The sequence below is a fragment of the Parasteatoda tepidariorum genome, chromosome X1 (assembly GCF_043381705.1).
Source record: "Parasteatoda tepidariorum isolate YZ-2023 chromosome X1, CAS_Ptep_4.0, whole genome shotgun sequence".
Classification (NCBI taxonomy): domain Eukaryota; kingdom Metazoa; phylum Arthropoda; class Arachnida; order Araneae; family Theridiidae; genus Parasteatoda; species Parasteatoda tepidariorum.
The window spans coordinates 59,100,495-59,118,993 of NC_092214.1; the positions used below are offsets into that span (position 1 = coordinate 59,100,495).

Here is an 18,499-nt window from a genome sequence, read left to right on the forward strand (position 1 = left end):
GGTTATTTTTTCTTAACTTGTTTTAAACTTAGATTTATATTGCTGGTGATTTATAATTTTTTTCTTCATTTATCTAAATTTCGGAAGGACATATAGAGATTTTTAACCATTGAGGGGGACAAATATTTAGAGTCCTCCCCACCAAGAGCTGTCTTAAGGATGGGGACAAGCAAAACCAAAGCCCCATTCCCGTGATATTCGTTCCCCCTCTTTCCTTTTTCTTAATAATTATAATGTGTTCATTTCTTAAAAATTAATTATATATATAAATATACAGTCGGACCTCTATTTAACGAACTTCCCTTTTACGAATTTCTCTATTTTGCGAATTTTTTCGAGAAACCAAAAACGTTTTGTAAATTTCTTCGTAAAATAACTTCCAAATAGCGAAGTGAATTTTCAATTTAACGAACTTTTCCTTGAGATCCATTTTCCGTAAAATTTCAGAACATTTTAAACTTGCTAACGCATTTTATGAGGGAAGCGCCCTTGAATTGATTTTTGAAGTCACTTAACTTTTAAAGAAAGCTGCAAAATTCCTTTACCTTTTTTGTTTTTCAAACGAAAAACTCAAACAAAATTAACGGATTTTATCAGTAGCAATTAAACTTAAGAACTCATGTGGTAATACATGTTTAACATTACTTTTATAACAAACGCAGATATAATTTTATACATAAATTCAGCTTCTCTTAGTTGAAAATATATGTAGCACGTATTGGATAATGTTTTGCTCTATTCTTGCTTTCCATGCAGATTTCTTTTATGGATTGCAGATTTCTTTTTAAAATAAATAGTAGATACTACTTTGAAAGATAAAGGTGTATCAATTGCTATGTTAATTATGTCTAGTGTTTATGAATTTAAAACATGTTTTGTGTCGTTTAAGTATTTCAAAAGGTGACTTTCTATTTAGCGAATTTTCTATGTAACGAACTTATTATCGGGATTTAGCAACTTCGTTAAATAGAGGTCTCGTTATATGAGGACAGATCAATAATTTTTTGAAAGTATGCTAAAACGTCATTTTATTCAACTTGGTTGGATAAAGCCGCATATATAAAGATATAATGAACAAAATACTTTTTTTTTCCTACTGAAAATTTATCTATAACAAGAAATTAATATTATAATGCTCCTAGATTGAGATATATACAGGTGTTTAAAAATCAAGGCACGTAAAGAATATAATTTGGAATTTATCGCAAATTAAATAAGTTGATTTAAGAATAGAAATCACACAACAAAAAAAACTTTGTTCTTTTGCAATGCTTCAGGCTTCATGCATCCATCGTTTAGTAGTAGTAGTACTTGATTTACGTCGTAGTAGAGTTGCATATTGGGCTATTGGTGACAGTTTGGGAAACATCCCTGAGGATGGTTCAAAGACATGCCATCACAATTTTTATCCTCTGCTTCTCCGCTTTGGTAGCCCGACTACCTTGCGCAGGAAGTCAAGCAGTTTACGGTAGAACAATTGAAAGAGGACTACCCTCGATCCCTTCGCAAGCTGATGAAATGGGTCATCCACCCGCTCAATGACTGCTCGACTTCGATGTTCTACAGGTAACCATGCCTCTACGATCAGTCATCTGTGGGACGTGCCTATCGTTTAGAGTTGCGACTCATTGTCCAATCATTTGTCATATCCGACTGAAAAAGTTCAAATTTAATCTGGCAACGCCATTTAACAAAAGATTTAGTATATTTTAACCGTGATGTAAAATCGAAAACAATAGCTAAAAAGAGGTGTAATCAGTTGTTGAAATCGCCTAAAATAAAACTTTAAGTAGCATGGCGATTGTCTGTAACTAGTTTTATGTAATTTCTGATAAATGACAAGTGTAGTTTAGTCAATAATGCCGGGTCTCGGTTTTGCCCAACTCTCTCTTAAATGATTACTTAAGCAAGATCCTTAGACGCAGAATTCCTCACTTTTAACTAAAAGCAATTTATTTCGTGTTTATAAAATATAAAAATAAAACGATAGCAAGGAAATTTGAAAGCGGGAATATAAATATTAAAAAAAAAATTTTCTTCTTCAAAATGCTAATATTAAAAATTAATATATATAAAAAAATAATAATTACTAATATATATTAAAAATTAATAATATATAATAATATTAAAAATTAATAATATATAATAATATCAAAAATTAATATTTTACCAAAAAAATTATTTTATTTATATATATAAAAAAAAGTGAAAATCTGAGGCCACGAACGATTTAGTTTTCTGGGGGCTAACAGAAAGAGAACATATAAAGGGCCACGTAAATTTTGGCAACCGACTTTTAACAAACTAGAACTACATGCAGAGCTATAATTCTAAATTAATGACGAAAATTTTATATTCTTAATAAGGAAAAGAATTATGAATGAACATTAATACAGCGACGAAAAGAAATAGCAAATATGGTGGGTGAATTTCTTAGATTAGAAGTAGAGAAATTTTCAATCTTCTATCAGTTATCTCACAAATGTCAGCGTTTGAAATGCTGCCTTTAGTCAACTAGCGTTTTTTTTCATTTTTTTTTCTTTTTTTTTTTAAGAATTGTCGTGATAGTGGGCGAGCGGGGGCATTTGGCCAGAGCATCGCATTTTAAGGATTCCAATGCCGGTGATATTAGGTGCTGATTATTGAAAAAATTACTTTTTTAAAAATAACAAACATCAATTTCAGTATCGAAAATCTTTTATTGCATAGATGAAATTGAAAAGAATACCTCATTCTCCACATTCCATAATAGCTTATAAAATTTATAGTATTTGATAACAAGATTTATTAAAACATTTTTTGATTATTTTTTAGGTTGCTTCACTCACTTCTAAGGGCTACTAATGCTGTGTATATAAAAATTAACCTACAGTATAATATATAAAGGGGGAAAAAATGTCATGCAGTTCATATTCAGGAGAGTAATTCAAAAAGAGGGGAAAATATGTCTATTTCAATATTTAAAAAAAAAACAACATGGATTCCTATAAAGAACACCAATTAGCAAACTAAAAATAAAATTTCAAACGCTGAAAATATTTTTTCTCAAAATATCAAACCGCAAATAAGTTATAGCAGGATCAAAGTGAGGAAGTAATCCTGTAATAATTTGTTTGCACAATAGGAAAACATTTTATGAACAATGCAATCTTCATTTTTCACTCTATACCTAAGCTCACTCTTTTTATGTTTTAAAATTTCAAATATTACATACTATTTTATACAGGGAGTGTAAAACAGTTTTCGAAATACATTAAACAAAATAATAATAATAATCATTTTTTTAAACAAACAAACTATTTTCGACGCAATAGTTATTGCAAATTCCTCGACTCATTTGATGATGAAAGGAAGCAACTAAAAAAAGTGTATTAGTGACATAAATGACAAGAAAATATTTGAAAATAGGTTCATCAGTTAGCCTAATTTTCATGTTAGTTGAAGTTATTTCTAGCTTATTTTAAAACTAGTATACTTCCAGCTTACTTCGGCTGCCAAACCGAGGTCACCACAAATGAGACAAGATAGGAATAAACAATACACTCATTAGATTTAAAAGCTCTGTATCTCATATGAACAAAGGTGGATTTTAACCACTATTCATATAAGGCCTTCGTGTGATACACACTCAGAAAGCTAGTTTTGTTCCAAGACAAACAAGATTAACAAAGTTATTATTCCAGATGCTTGCTAGAAATTTATAACCAACCAGATTTATATGTTAGGGCTTCTACATTTAAGATTATCAAATGGAAATCATCCTAATGGGTAAAAAATGAATTCTATTTAAGACATAACCAATCAAACGCTGCTAAACTTAGTTCCATACGATTGAAATATATATTTGTAACGGGCATAAAAATGTCGAATGATTTTTAAAGTTCAATGAGGATGCAGAAAAGGAATTTCAAGGTTGTGCTATTGTATATTTCATAAATTTAAAACATATCCTAACATTTTTGAGTGTCGAAAAGGGGTTTCTTGAAGGCACTGTAAGACTTATTTACTTTACTTAGCTCAAGTATTTTGTATAGATTTTAAATAAGTCAGGCAAAAACGATGCTACACTCGTTGTATGACATAGATATATCTATCTCTCTCTTTCTATATATATACATAGATTACACCAGTGTCATATAAAGTAGTGGCATCTTTGCCCCTGACATATTCAATAATCTGCCTGAGTAAATATGCAACACTCGTTGTATAACATAGATATATCCATCTGTCTTTTTCTATATATATACATATATTACACCTGTGTCATACAAAGTAGTGGCATCTTTGCCCCTGACATATTTAAAAATTTGCCTGAGTTAATATGCAACATTTTTTTCATAAACCCCAATTTGTCTGCAACCTCAACTCATATAATTTATCGACATTGTAAAAGTTTATAAAATATTACCATCATTTATAAAATATTTTACTTTAAAAAAAACCTTCGATAATTTAAAACGGTCAATGAAACTGGACACAAAAATAAAAGCGAAGAACCAAATGAAAAATGAGAGATCACTATAGGACTTGGAACCCATATTTATCTAGAAAAGATAAAAACATTGAGGCGTATTTATTTATTTTTTTAAAATAAAAAATCCAGTTTTCCTTACAAATGTAGAGTATTATTACCTTACAACTTACTGACGCAAAATAATAAAAACAACTTACCTCAGGTGTAAGTTCCAAATTCTCAGGAGAGCTTGGTAACTCATTAATAGCAGCACCATTAATATCAGATACATCTTGATTTCCAATAGCAACACTTCCTTCAGAAGTATTAGCCTCATCAGAAGTAGAAGATGATTGTTGCTCAGGAAAATTCACAATACATGTAATCCAATTTTCTCGTCGAACGCTATTTACATAATTGAGTCTACTGAACAATATAGCTGCTTCATCAAGCTCATTCTGTTCGATGCTTTTTGGGTGAGGATATCGCAAATAGGATTCTGAGTGGGATATTTGGGTATAGGCTGATGTTGAACCTAAACGAACAGATTGACTTGCTGGTTCTCGGATAGAAGCATGATATCTAAAATTTCTAGAATCAAGCTCTACGCGAAGGACGAGCAATATAAGTAATAACAAATCGTAATTTGCTTTTTTAGCAAAAAACATGTTTGGTTTCTTTTATATCACAGTGCTTCCAAGTTTAGATCGTTGTTAGTTTGTAAAAAAAAAATTAAAAAAATTAAAAATTAAAGTATACTGCGATAATTTTTCTTATTTTTTCTCTACTTTAACTTTCCTCATCGAACCTACTCCATAAAATCAAGATGAATTGCACAAACTAACATTGCTGCATTAAAAAAAGAAGAAAAAAAAAGAAGAAAAAAAAAGAAAGAAGTAGAACTTTATAACAAATATATTTAGATAGGAGGTTTGATTGCACTCAATAAATATCGAACACGCAGAAGCTTTTCAATTTAGTGATTGTTCCATTTAGAAGCTGAATTGTTGACTTTAAAGACTATATCCTTTAACAACAGATATTTCCTAAAACAACCTGCAAAAAATATACAGCAATAATTAGAAATAACATATAAAATGTACTTACAAATATTATCTAAAACAAAATGTTGCGGAAATAGATATGATAAGAGTAACGTGATGCCATTTTTTAAAAAAATTCTAAATTTAAATGAACAGTAAGTTGAATAGCATCGAGTTTGAACAGCACTGTGAAAACAAGAAGAATGCATACAATTTACCAGTGTAACAGTTGCTATAAAATGAATTGTACAGCACACAAAACAAATAAACAAAAATACAATGAAACCAAAAAAATATTAATTAATGAAAAACGATACACAATGAAAAATTTCTGCTATTGAAAATCGGATATTTGTGCAATAAGAGATTCTTTTTCGTTTGAGGGATCAACCAAAAGCAGGCGATAATTTAAGTCACAAAAATAAACACAAAAACGTCCTTCTAACAACTGAATAAACAGATCTTTTTTTCCCCTCCCAAACAAGATCTAGATCTCAGGGGTCGTTCATTTTTTTTTTTTTTTTTTNTATTAGTTTTTTTTTTTTTTTTTTTTTTTTTAAAAGCTGCGTTTGGACGGCAAAACTCATTTTTTTTATTTCAATCATTCTTATTGTTGTCATATTTGAAATAATTTAATTATAATTACTTTGTTGATATTATAATTGCTTATTTTATATAATGATTTCTAATATACTAATTTCTAATATACTAATGAGTTTGTATGAAATATATATCGCTCATCGGCTGCAATAGTGGCACAACTCAAAAAACACGCGTTTTGGACTAAGAACAGGTGTAAATACACATTCTTTTCAGCAGCAATGCTAGCACAACTCATAATTCAACTTGAAGGTCTTCGTTTAAGCAAACTAAAGCATTTCTTATGCATTTTCCTTAGCAATGAAAACCTCAAAACATGATTTTTTGAGTTGTGCCGCTATTGCAGTCCATGAGCGATATACTTTTATGTTATTTTAAACCTTTTACATAGCCCGTCTTCCATAACTCTAGAATTAATTATCTAATAAATCAAATTAATTAATAATCGAATTAAATAATCTTTGCACTTGTATACATGTTTTTAAGACTAGAATGCTTACAAATTATTCAACACCAAATGATTATTAAATAAAAAAAAATTTCCTTTTTTTTAAATAACAAAATTGTTAAATAAAAATAATTACTAATTAATTGACACACCTTAACTGTGCCTTTCAACACATGAAGATTACATGTTAGTAAAAATCCGATCATTAGATCAGTAAATATTATTCAATGTAACATTTTATTATTATTACTTAACGTATTAAGAAATCACGGTATTTGATGTATATTTTCTGAAAAATATTTTTAAAAAGTACTTCAGAAAAAAAAAGCATTTTATCATTAAAAAAAATCAATAGAAGAAAGAAGAAAAAAAAAGGAAGTTCTTTCGGTGTCATTCACTATAAAGGAGGAATTAAAACTTTCATTACCAGTTTATTTTTGAGAGGATAGCGATAGGTGGCGATTAGAATTAANGTACTTCAGAAAAAAAAAATGCATTTTATCATTAAAAAAAAATCAATAGAAGAAAGAAAAAAAAAAGGAAGTTCTTTCGGTGTCATTCACTATAAAGGAGGAATTAAAACTTTCATTACCAGTTTATTTTTGAGAGGATAGCGATAGGTGGCGATTAGAATTAATATTTATTAGGAAAATTATCTAGCGTAGGAAAACAATTGACGCGAATTAGTTAAAAAATTAAATGACAAATTTAATTCTTGCATTTTAATTTCTATATTCCCCCTTAATTATTCATCTTGCAACTTCTTCTATGTAGGTTATAATTTAATCAATTACAGTAAGGCAATTATGTATAATATATGGCAAGAGAGGTCTTTATAGAAAACTCAGCATATCTGGATATCATTATATACTGGGCAATTCCATATGTGACGGAATGACATTTTGATTTGCAAAATAACAATTAATTGAAGTTTCTAAGTATCTAATTTCAAATAAAAATTTTTTTTCTCATGCATATCATTATTATTGGCATAATGCGCTTCATAAACTAAAAATACAGGATTTTCTATCTTTTTTACTTTTAATTTTACGAACTTTTTATTTGCGTGACGGAATGACATTTTGGCAACCAAGCTTTTGGCATGCCGCTTAGAACTGGTAGTTTCTGCGAATTTTGCAGCTATTATTTTTCTGAACTATTTTATACTTTTAGTATAATGTGTAAGCAATGTAAAATGTGAATTTGGAAAATTAACCTCAGGTTGGCTAGCAGTTATTAACATCTATTTGCTGTGACGGAATGACCGTGACGGAATGACAAAAAGTTTAGTAGAAGAAAGCCTTCATTTAAAAAATGTTTTATTAATATGTAAATGATAAACAGAATGTAACAGATAAACAGGATTAATATTTATGTAAGAATTAGTAAAAATTTCAACAGTTTGAAAATTAGGTTGTCTCTGAAGAGGTTTTATATCTAACTTGCCAATGTCACATCTAATCTTCATTCTCAGGAAATTTATGCATTATTAAGACATGTGACGGAATGACGTAAAAGAAGTTACTTTTATTTTATATATTTAACTTAAAATGTTTAAATTTTGTTCTATATGCATATTTTTATCAAAATATTGCAAAAGAAAGATACATTTCTTTTATTTTATAAGTATTTTTCAAGAAAACAATTTGAGCACAAATGTGAACAATTCACTTGTCAGCCATGTGATTACTTTAGAATGCTGCCAGATTCAAAAAATTTGAAATTATCAAAAATGAAACGGCAATATGTAGACTTTGGCTATTTTTGAACATATTTTTAAAATTAAAATATGCAATTCACAAAAAAAAAAAAAAATTCACTTAAAAGTTGACACTTCCGTGGAATTGCCCTACTCTATATATAGTATAATATGTGTAAAATGGAAATAATCATACGTTAAATAACGGAATATCAATTTCCATTAGGCTAAAATCTGTTAGATGTGAAAAAAGTAGAATATTTTGTCGGTTAGCTTTCAATTCAGGACAAAATTCGAAATTTGTATTTGAGAAAATGGACAACTAAAGATGCGCCTTTTTAATAATCAATCAAAATTTAATAACTAAACGACGAATTTCATACTTACTTTTTTAAACAATAAGTATAACACAGGGCAATATTTTTTAATGATATATATAATTATTTTTCATAATAACTTTCATTATATATTTTTTAACGGGTTGCTAAGCAGTTTTTATCTTCTGATAACGTGTCCTCTAGAAGTTTGTCACAACATTTATGCGACCCCCTGTTACATTTATAAAGTTTTTAAATTTGTACTATTTGCCAGAAAATCGACGAAAAATGTCATTAAAAAAAATCTTTAGCTTTAGAAGCAAAATTAGTTTTAGATTTGAAATTCCCACACCCGAATTAGTCAAGATCAAATATTTGTATAAATGCAACAAAAAATTTGTTCTACAGTGTTATCATTTACGGGGCAAAGATTACAGATGTAATTTTTCAGGCATCTCTTCGTATTCAGAGCATTAAACGATTAAGTAGTTTTAAAAAATCTTAATTTATGCAGCATCAATTGAATATCACTATTTCTATTATAAACTTATAAGAACCACTCACAAAAAGAACTGTTGACTTTTAATATCTTTTCAAAAAAGACTAATTTTTTAAAAAAAAGTTACTAAGTAGTTCTAGCAAATGAACAACATTACAAATTTTTTTGGAACTGTTAGTTTATTCTTTCTTTTTTTAAAAAAAGAACAATTTTCATGAAAAAAGTTTAAATATGAATCGAAATCCAATTTCTTAAATAGCTATGTCTATTTTCTTAAACACGCATTACGAGCTTTGTAATAACGATTTGCGTTTCCTTTTTCAATAATGAATACTTCGTGCATGCTTTTATAACAGTATAATATAACAAATAAAATAATTTTTACTTTTTATGCTACGAGATTAATAACATGTGACAATTTCTTCCTCAATAGAAAAAAAGAAGTAAAATTTAGTATTGGAAAATCTTGCCGTTATGGTCTTTAACATGTGAGTGATGACTTCAATTATGCATTTTAAAATTCCAGTCATCAGTTGGATCGTAGCAAGTGAAATGAGGATAACGAGTTTGAAAAATAACTTAAGTGCTTTTAGAAGCTCTTCGCTAAGGAAAATAAAAAGCCACAGTTTAAGTGCCTTAAATTTGCAGCAAAGCTATAATTTTAGACTATCTATATTATCTTGCGGTAAAGAATTATCTGGGATTTAAAACGGACAATTAAATATTTGAAAAAATTATCCGTCTGGTATAAATCGGCAATTTCGATTCTTTTTTTTTTTTACTATCCATATTCAAACTTTAGTTCATTAAGCTTTCCAAAACCATTTTAATTTTTGATTTCTGATTTTTAGAATTCTTAATTTTTGATATCTAGCCTTTAAACCAGTGCTTCCCAACGTGGAGCCCACGCCCCACAGGGGGGCAATTTGATTGTTAAAGGGGGCAATTCGAAAATGAACTCGACACGAGTTTAATCCTTTCGCTCCAGGCCATTTAAATGCAATGCTGGATTTCGGTGCCAAAATTGAAAGAAAAAAGCAAATTCTTAAATAATTGCTGCCAATAAACGTTATGTGACTTAGTGATTTTTTAAGCGACAAACCTGAAATGAAGTATTTGTTAACAGTCGATGATAAAGCATTAGTGAGTTATTTAGCCGATATGTTGGAAAAACTAAATATATTAAATAAGCAACTTCAAGGAACAAATAAAACTCTTGTTGATGCAAAAGAGAAGATATTTGGTCTCATTACCCTTATTGAGTTATGTCAGAAATATATTAACAACAAAAACTTTTAACAGTTTCATTGGCTCCAAAAATGTGAAATAAATGATACCGTTTTACTTGTTATTATCGATCATTTGAAAATTCTATCGGCTGATTTAAAAGAAAGATTTTCTGATTTAAAACAAAATTGATTTTCCAACATGGACGATGCAGCCAATGTTAGTGGATTTGTCTGATATATCAAACATACAGTATCAAGAAGAACTTGCAGAAATGCAAAATGATGAGTCAGTTAAAGCTTTATTTAATATAAAAGGAGTGATGGCATGGCTTTGTGAGGAAACAGAAATCAAATGCCCAAATTCAACCAAACATGCAAGAAAACTATTGTTACAATTTCCATCTTTTTATTTAGCTGAATGCGGATTTAGTGCTGTAAATGATTAAGTTCTTTCGGTGTCATTCACTATAAAGGAGGAATTAAAACTTTCATTACCAGTTTATTTTTGAGAGGATAGCGATAGGTGGCGATTAGAATTAATATTTATTAGGAAAATTATCTAGCGTAGGAAAACAATTGACGCGAATTAGTTAAAAAATTAAATGACAAATTTAATTCTTGCATTTTAATTTCTATATTCCCCCTTAATTATTCANCAAAATGATGAGTCAGTTAAAGCTTTATTTAATATAAAAGGAGTGATGGCATGGCTTTGTGAGGAAACAGGAATCAAATGCCCAAATTCAACCAAACATGCAAGAAAACTATTGTTACAATTTCCATCTTCATATTTAGCTGAATGCGGATTTAGTGCTGTAAATGATTTACTGGTAAAAAAAAAGCAATCGTCTGGATATAACACAACGGGGAGACTTGAAACTGAAGCTAACCAAATTGGAACCTAGCATAAAATCTCTTTGCAACAAACATCAAGTGCGAGGATCTCACTAAATTAAAATATTAAATTATTTCAGAAAAATCTTTATTAAAATTATTTCGAATTTGAATTTTAGTTTTTCATTATGTGTTTTGAAAATTTACTTACTGTGTTTCGTTAACAATTTCCTAGTGATTTCTTCCTAAAACCTATCATTTAAGTTTCTTAAGTGAACAATACAATTTTTTAATATTAAAAATTATGTATACGTTATACAGGGGGCATATGAATTTTAGAAAGGCTTAGGTGGGGCATGGCATAAAAAAGGTTGGGAAACACTGCTTTAAACAGTTAAGATTGCATGGTCAGTACTTGAAAATTCGGGCAATTGTTCAAAAGTTATTAAAAAGTTCAATTTTTTTTTATTTTGCTCACTTCATGCAGTTTTGGGGTAAAATGTTGATTTTAGAGAGATTTTGCATCTCCTTACCTCTATTTAAGATTCACAGCTCAAGCGCGAAAATTTCCATACAAATCGCAGTATCACTAAGAGGAAGAAAAAAAAAAGTTAGCGTTACGGATCATGTAAGACAAACACTATGTGAAATCACTCTTTTTAATGTACTCTGTTTACACAATTTACAAGGAAATAATGTTGATTCTCTCAAAGTAAAATGTTGATTTTAGAGAGATTTTGCATCTCACTAACTCTATTTAAGATTCATAGCTCAAGCGCAAAAATTTCCATACAAATCGCAGTATCGCTACGAGGTAAACAACGTACGCATTAAACAACGATGTTGTCAAACCAGCAAAATATTTCAGAACAAACTCGTAGTTTCGAAAATCATAAGAGAGGGAGGGGGCAATTAATATAAATAAAATATAGGTACGGGGAATATATATCCCTCCATATGTAGGGATGAGAAGTCTTTTTTGAAGAGAAAGTCAAAGAAACTAGAAAATATTAGGCTGGCGGCCTACACAAGTTCCGTAAAGCCGCAATCGTAAAAATAAGAGAGATAAACAGATAATTGTAAGTAGCACGTACGATTTAAACAGACATAACTAATTTCTGCACTCACGTGCAAGCAATAAAAATATTTAAAGCAAACAACTAAACAAATAAAGGTATAGGATTACAAGGTAATTTATTAAGAACAAAAGTTGACTTTTATTATTGAGAAAACAAAATTCGTTAACCAATATAGTATAAGATTAGTGTGAATGGATTTTTGAAATAACAATTTTTAAAAATTTATCTTTAATTTAGGATATTTTCTTTCTTGTTTTTCGCATTATTTGCACGAATTCTTAAGAAATTACATTTTACGACAAACACTAAGCAACAAACAAAAGTTACAACGAAATGATTATAATGCAAGTACTATTAGAAAGGCTGAACTAGGTCAGTAATTTGCTGCTACTAAACATAACTAGCATTAAAAGAAGGGGAAAAAAATGAAAAAGAAAAAAAACAGGCTGATTTTCTGTACTTCGTAATTTATTCGTAGTAATCGTACTTACAAATGATGACATACTTCGTAAATTAGTATTTATATTTTTGTTCAGAGCAAAAAGGGGGGAAAATGTCGGTTACATTACGTTTATTTGAAATAAATAAACATAAATTATTAATATAGACTGTTTAGGACCAAATCGGAAGACTTGGTAGGCAACTTTAGGTTCAAATAGTGCACCTTCGTTAAAAGGGAAGATAATATTAAGAAAAGAAATCTCATAAAAATTTTTTATTATTGATAGCCTATTAAAAGTAGCAATTTTTTATTTATTTATTGAAACAAATGATAAAAAAAGAGAAAAATAGAAAAGATCTGAATATATTTTGCACAGTAAAGAACCTTCAACTAATCGTACAAATTCATAGCTCTGTATACCAACACTTTTACAACGTACATAAAAGAAAGCAGTAAATAAAATAAAATAAAATAAAGAAATAGAAATAAGGAGGAGAGCAGAATATAAGTGAAGCTAATATGAACTAAAAAGATATAATTTCATACTAATTTTTATTTCATTTATTGGTAGATCATTCAAAGCAGCGATTCNTGTATACCAACACTTTTACAACGTACATAAAAGAAAGCAGTAAATAAAATAAAGAAATAGAAATAAGGAGGAGAGCAGAATATAAGTGAAGCTAATATGAACTAAAAAGATATAATTTCATACTAATTTTTATTTCATTTATTGGTAGATCATTCAAAGCAGCGATTCTATTTATTCGTTAAAAAAAACGGCAATTAAAAATAAGCGAAACAGAAAAGTTCGGAATACATTTTGTACAGTATTAAAGCGTACAGTTATTTACATAAATCAGTAGCTCCGCGTAACAACTCTTCTACAATGAACATAAATAAAAAAATAAACAAAGGAGAGAGGGAAAATATAAGGTAAAGATAATATAAACAAAAATATCAATACCGATTTTTATCTAACATGTTGATAGTTTATTCAAAGATGTATCTTCATTTATTGTAAGTGATAATTAAATACTTGAAACAGCAAAGATCGGAATATATTTAGTAGATTAAAGAGCCTACAGCTATTCACATAAAAATCTGAGCCACAAGAGCTTACCTTTCAATCTCTTTTCACGAGTGAAGAGAACTTGCCAATGAATAGCGAGCCAGGTAGGAAAAAAAAGGGGATTATGTGTGACCTTGAAAGTTTAGCGACTCGAACATAAAAATAAATATTTCAAAATACAGTCCAGGCGCTTCAGCGACGTATCTAGGAGCTACTTGTTTTTTCCAAGTATTCCATGTAACACACACAAAAGAATTAAATAAAGAGCAAAAAGTTTTCTTTTTCTTTACTCCCACTGTGTTGTAGACAAAATAAATGTTTACTTGGAAAAGTAGAACAAAAAAGTTTAAAGCATTAGTAAGTAAACATAAATAAAGAACAAGATGCTAATATTTAGTGTCCCACTTAGTTAAGAATTTTTAGATGCAAAAATATTGTTATAATTTTTTTTATTAAATATACAAATTATAATCATAAAAGACTTTTATCTTTGACTTTTTTTTCTCTGAAAAAAAAAATAAAATAGATTTTGAAAATTACTACTTTTTTCTAAATAACAAGTATTTTTTTAAAACAAAAACGGTGCGTAAACGCACCATTTCAAAAAAAAAATTTTTTTTAGGAACACTGCGACGCATATATTTCACGAATCTTATTTTCCTGTTTTTCTCAAGGGTTCTTAAGACATTTATAAAATATTAATGGATCCCAATTGAAGTAAACAATTTCTGATTTTCTTTTACTTGAAACGGTTATTGAAAAATTTGACTTTTTGAAAATGCATTATTCCATTAACGATTCAACACATATTTTTTATGATGGGATAAGTTTGCAAGTTCTGTAAATAAAATAAAATGTCATAAAAAAACTAATGTTCAACTAAATGATTTGGCTAATGGTGCATAATGCACTATTTTATTTCTCAAATAAAATAATTTTCATGCGCGAAACTCTTTTTGAGCCATGTTGTTGTTGTTCATTTACGTCGCACTAGAGCTGCACAATGGGCTATTGGCGACGGTCTGGGAAACATCCCTGAGGATTTGAGCCATGTAATTAATGTAATTTAAACATATTTCAATGAAAATATCACATTTTATAAAATGTCTATGCTTGACATAAAATTGATAGTTAAGGCGCTTTAAGTCGAAAACAGTTATCGACTTAAAGCGCCTTAACTATCAATGAATGAGTTTTCGGAAAACTCATTCCTTCCATAATTTATGATTACTCAACTTTCTCAATATATAATTCCCGTGATGTTTTCTTTAATCTAAACGAGAGTATAGTTTTTATTATTTTTTTTATGATTTGAAAAATTTATTTCCTATACAATAAGACTTAGCATTAACCATCAAAATGGTACGAAAGAAAATACATTAATTTAAGAATGTAACAAAATCTAAGCTTTTTACCAGTTCATAGTATATTTGCTATAACGCATTAAAAACAACGCAAAATGAGAAGGGGGAAAATCGAATTATTAATTGCACGTCATAATGAATTTAAACTATTTCTTTACAGAAATTATCAGAATAATGGAGACAATAGCGAATTGCTTTGGGATGCCAGTAACTGAGCTTTTTCTTTATTGTATTCTTCACTTGAATTATTATTCATTTTGTTGCTTTTTATTCGTTCTATTTTGATTTCTTTAGAATTGTCTAAATTGCATGGATGAAATTTCAAAACAAAGCTATATGCAATAACATAATAAAATTTTAACAGGAAGAAACTTAAGATGGAAATTTTATCAGAAAGAACAGTGGGAAAGTTCACGGAAATAAATTCATTTAATTTTATTACATTGATTCATTTTTTTTTCAGGCAATTGTTAGAGAAACTATTAAATAGCTAGTATGTATCCGAATCAGTAATAATAAAATTATAAATGGTCAGAATGTGATGTAATGCTATCTTAACCCTTGACCTATAATGAAAAACATAAAACAGCCTACAGTTTTTTCCCCCTTCAAAGTTAAAACTACTGCAGCAACAACATGTATGAAAACTGCTAACCATTTTAACATTCGAATTACCGCTTTTGCGGTTTTTTTCTACTTGAGTTAGTTTAACAAATAGGCTACATAAGAAATAGCCATAGCTTAAAACCCCAATATTATTTAATTTGAATAATTGGTGGTTTGTCACAGTAATTCTTCAAAAACTACAGAAGCAATTTATTTGAATAATTGGTGGTTTATCACAGTAATTCTTCAAAAACTACAGAATCAATTTATTTGAATAATTGGTGGTTAGCAAATGTTGCTCTTTAAAAATTACAGTGGCAATTATGTATATTTGACGTTGATATTAATTTCAGGTAATACTTAATCGAAAAAGTTACCGAACGTAAATACCGACGAAATGTGCAAAAATAAAAAGAAAATTTATCAATTTTTCGAAAATTCCCCAGTTGCTCTCTTAAGGGTTCCACTCTAAAAAAAATGTGAAGAATGAATTTTGCATGAGTAACGCCCACATATTATATCGATGACTTATTTTTTCTAAAATAAAATATTTATTTTTCTTTATTTTATGTCTATTTTTAACAGCAAACACAACAAATATAACACCACATATTATATCGATGACTTATTTTTTCTAAAATAAAATATTTATTTTTCTTTATTTTATGTCTATTTTTAACAGCAAACACAACAAATATAACAGCTAACTTAGTATATCTTTTTACTTAAACAGCTGAATAAATACATCACTAACTCTCTTTGCAGCCATTGACATCTCTTGTTTTTCACTTGATAATCATTAGTTTTTTGTCATAGCTGTATAAAGTTCATTAAAAAAATTATCCCAACATACCCCAGCATTCCAAAACATCGGGAGGTACAGCAAAAATTATGAAAAACAACGTTTTCATTAAAAAGTAGTTATTTTTAACATTAAGTTTTTTAAGGGAAAACGAAAAAAAAAAATTTTTTTTTTTGAAAAGTTAATTTAAAAAATAAATCGGAAATAGATGTTAACTGGAGGACTGAATTCAGAACACTGACTTTTTCTCAATAATGATTTCAATTCTCAAGACTGAAGAGCGGCACTTTTGCTTATGTCAAACATACATCTATAAAATGAGGGTGTTCTACAGAAATGATTAATTATTATCGAATTATAAGTTAGCAGAGGGCAAATCAGGATTTCTTGTCAGGATTCTGTTTTAAGAATCTTGAGAAAAAATAAAGAACAAAAAATTAGACCACTGTTTTTTCTCAGGAATGAAGCGCCGCATCCATGATTGAAGAGTTGCATCCATGATTGAAGCGCAGCATTCATATTAAGTCAAAAATGCGTTCATAAAATGAAGGGGTTCTATAGAAATGATAAATTATTATCGAATAATATATTAGCAGAGTTCAAATCAGGCTTTCTTGTCAGGGTCCTGATTTTAAAATTTTGTGAAAAAATAGTTAGGAATTTTGTAACAAAGAATAAAAAATCAAATCACTGACTTTTTCTAAATACTGATTTGAATCCTGAAGAATGACGATAGACACCCATGCGTAAGTTAAAGAAGTGTTCATAAAATGAGTGGTTTTCACAGAAATGATTAATTATTATCGAATAATATATTAGCAGAGTTCAAATCAGGTTTTCTTGTCAGGGTCCTGATTTTAAAATCTTGTGAAAAAATAGTTAGGAATTTTGTAAAGTATTAACAAGGAATAAAAAATCTAATCACTGACTTTTTCTAAATACTGATTTCAATCCTCAAGAATGAAGAGTGACACCCATGCGTAAGTCAAAGATGCGTTCATAAAATGAGTGGCTTCCACAGAAATGATAAATTATTATCGAATTATATATAAGAGGCTAAATCAGGTTTTCTTGTCTGAGTCCTGTTTTTAGAGTCTTGTGAAAAAATAGTTAGGAATTTTTTGTTTTATCAAAGAAAAAAAAAGGGGGAGACTAAATGTTGATAAGAATAGAGGTTAACTTTTTAATAATAATTTTGAATAAGTTGTATAAAATATAATTTGAGGTTTTACTATCTATCAATCATTTCATTTATACCAATTTAGTTATAGTATATCTAATTAAATAAAGAAGATCTCCTTCAGTCAAGGATTATTAAGACTTTTTATTTAAATATTTACTCATCTAAATTTATTCTCTAATTCATATCTAACTGATAAATTGGCTTTCTGGTATTACAATTCAAGAGTGCTGCGCTCGAAAAAAAAAATAGGTATGTTTTTATTTAAGCAGGGAATAGTTTGTAATAACTAAAAAATACCTACAATTTTAGAAGTATTAAATACTTTATTCTCAATATTGCTGTTAAATAATATTATGTATTATTAATAAATTTATTTAGAGATTTTATCGGCAAACGAAAAAAAAATTTTTTAAAGTAATTTAAATGATAAAAAATCTGAAATTTTTAATTTTTTTTAAAATTAATTTTTGCCAATTTTGAAAATCAATAAATATCGGGGGGACACCTGGGATGCGCAGTCAGAGGGTTAAAAATAATTATAAGCAAAAGCAATTTTTACTTTAAAAATAGGGGAGAAAAGAACACCTTGGGATAGATCCCACCTTGCGATTAATTTTTTTCTTTTTTTTCTGGAGCTGTAATGTCAAGGTAAGTCGACAGTAGGTCAGTCAACTACTTCTAGAATCCTGGAACTTAAATTGCGAAATGAATCCAATTTATACCTTTCTCTTTACTCGTAAGTAAAGTAGGAGTGCATTATCTTTTTTGGAAGAAAGCCGCGAATTTTTTTTTTTTTTTTTTTTTTTTTTTTTTTTTTTTTAAAAAAAAA

General features: G+C 28.5%; 1 protein-coding gene across 3 annotated transcripts in view; it reads right to left on the reverse strand.

Moving 5' to 3' along the window:
- Positions 1-18,499, reverse strand: part of LOC107439163 (NFE2 like bZIP transcription factor cap-n-collar) — a 95,716-nt gene that overhangs the window by 53,526 nt on the left and 23,691 nt on the right. Inside the window, exons 1-3 of one of the 3 annotated variants that reach the window (XM_071187389.1) lie at positions 13,767-13,804; positions 11,656-11,711; positions 4,672-5,509 (exon numbers count right to left, since the gene is read on the reverse strand). In XM_071187389.1, coding sequence (XP_071043490.1) covers positions 4,672-5,121 — 450 coding nt within the window. In that variant the 5' untranslated portion in view covers positions 5,122-5,509; positions 11,656-11,711; positions 13,767-13,804. Of the gene's footprint in view, positions 1-4,671; positions 5,510-11,655; positions 11,712-13,766; positions 13,805-18,499 lie in introns of those variants that run through there. The other 2 variants (XM_021146503.3, XM_021146502.3) reach the window with 2 other exon arrangements.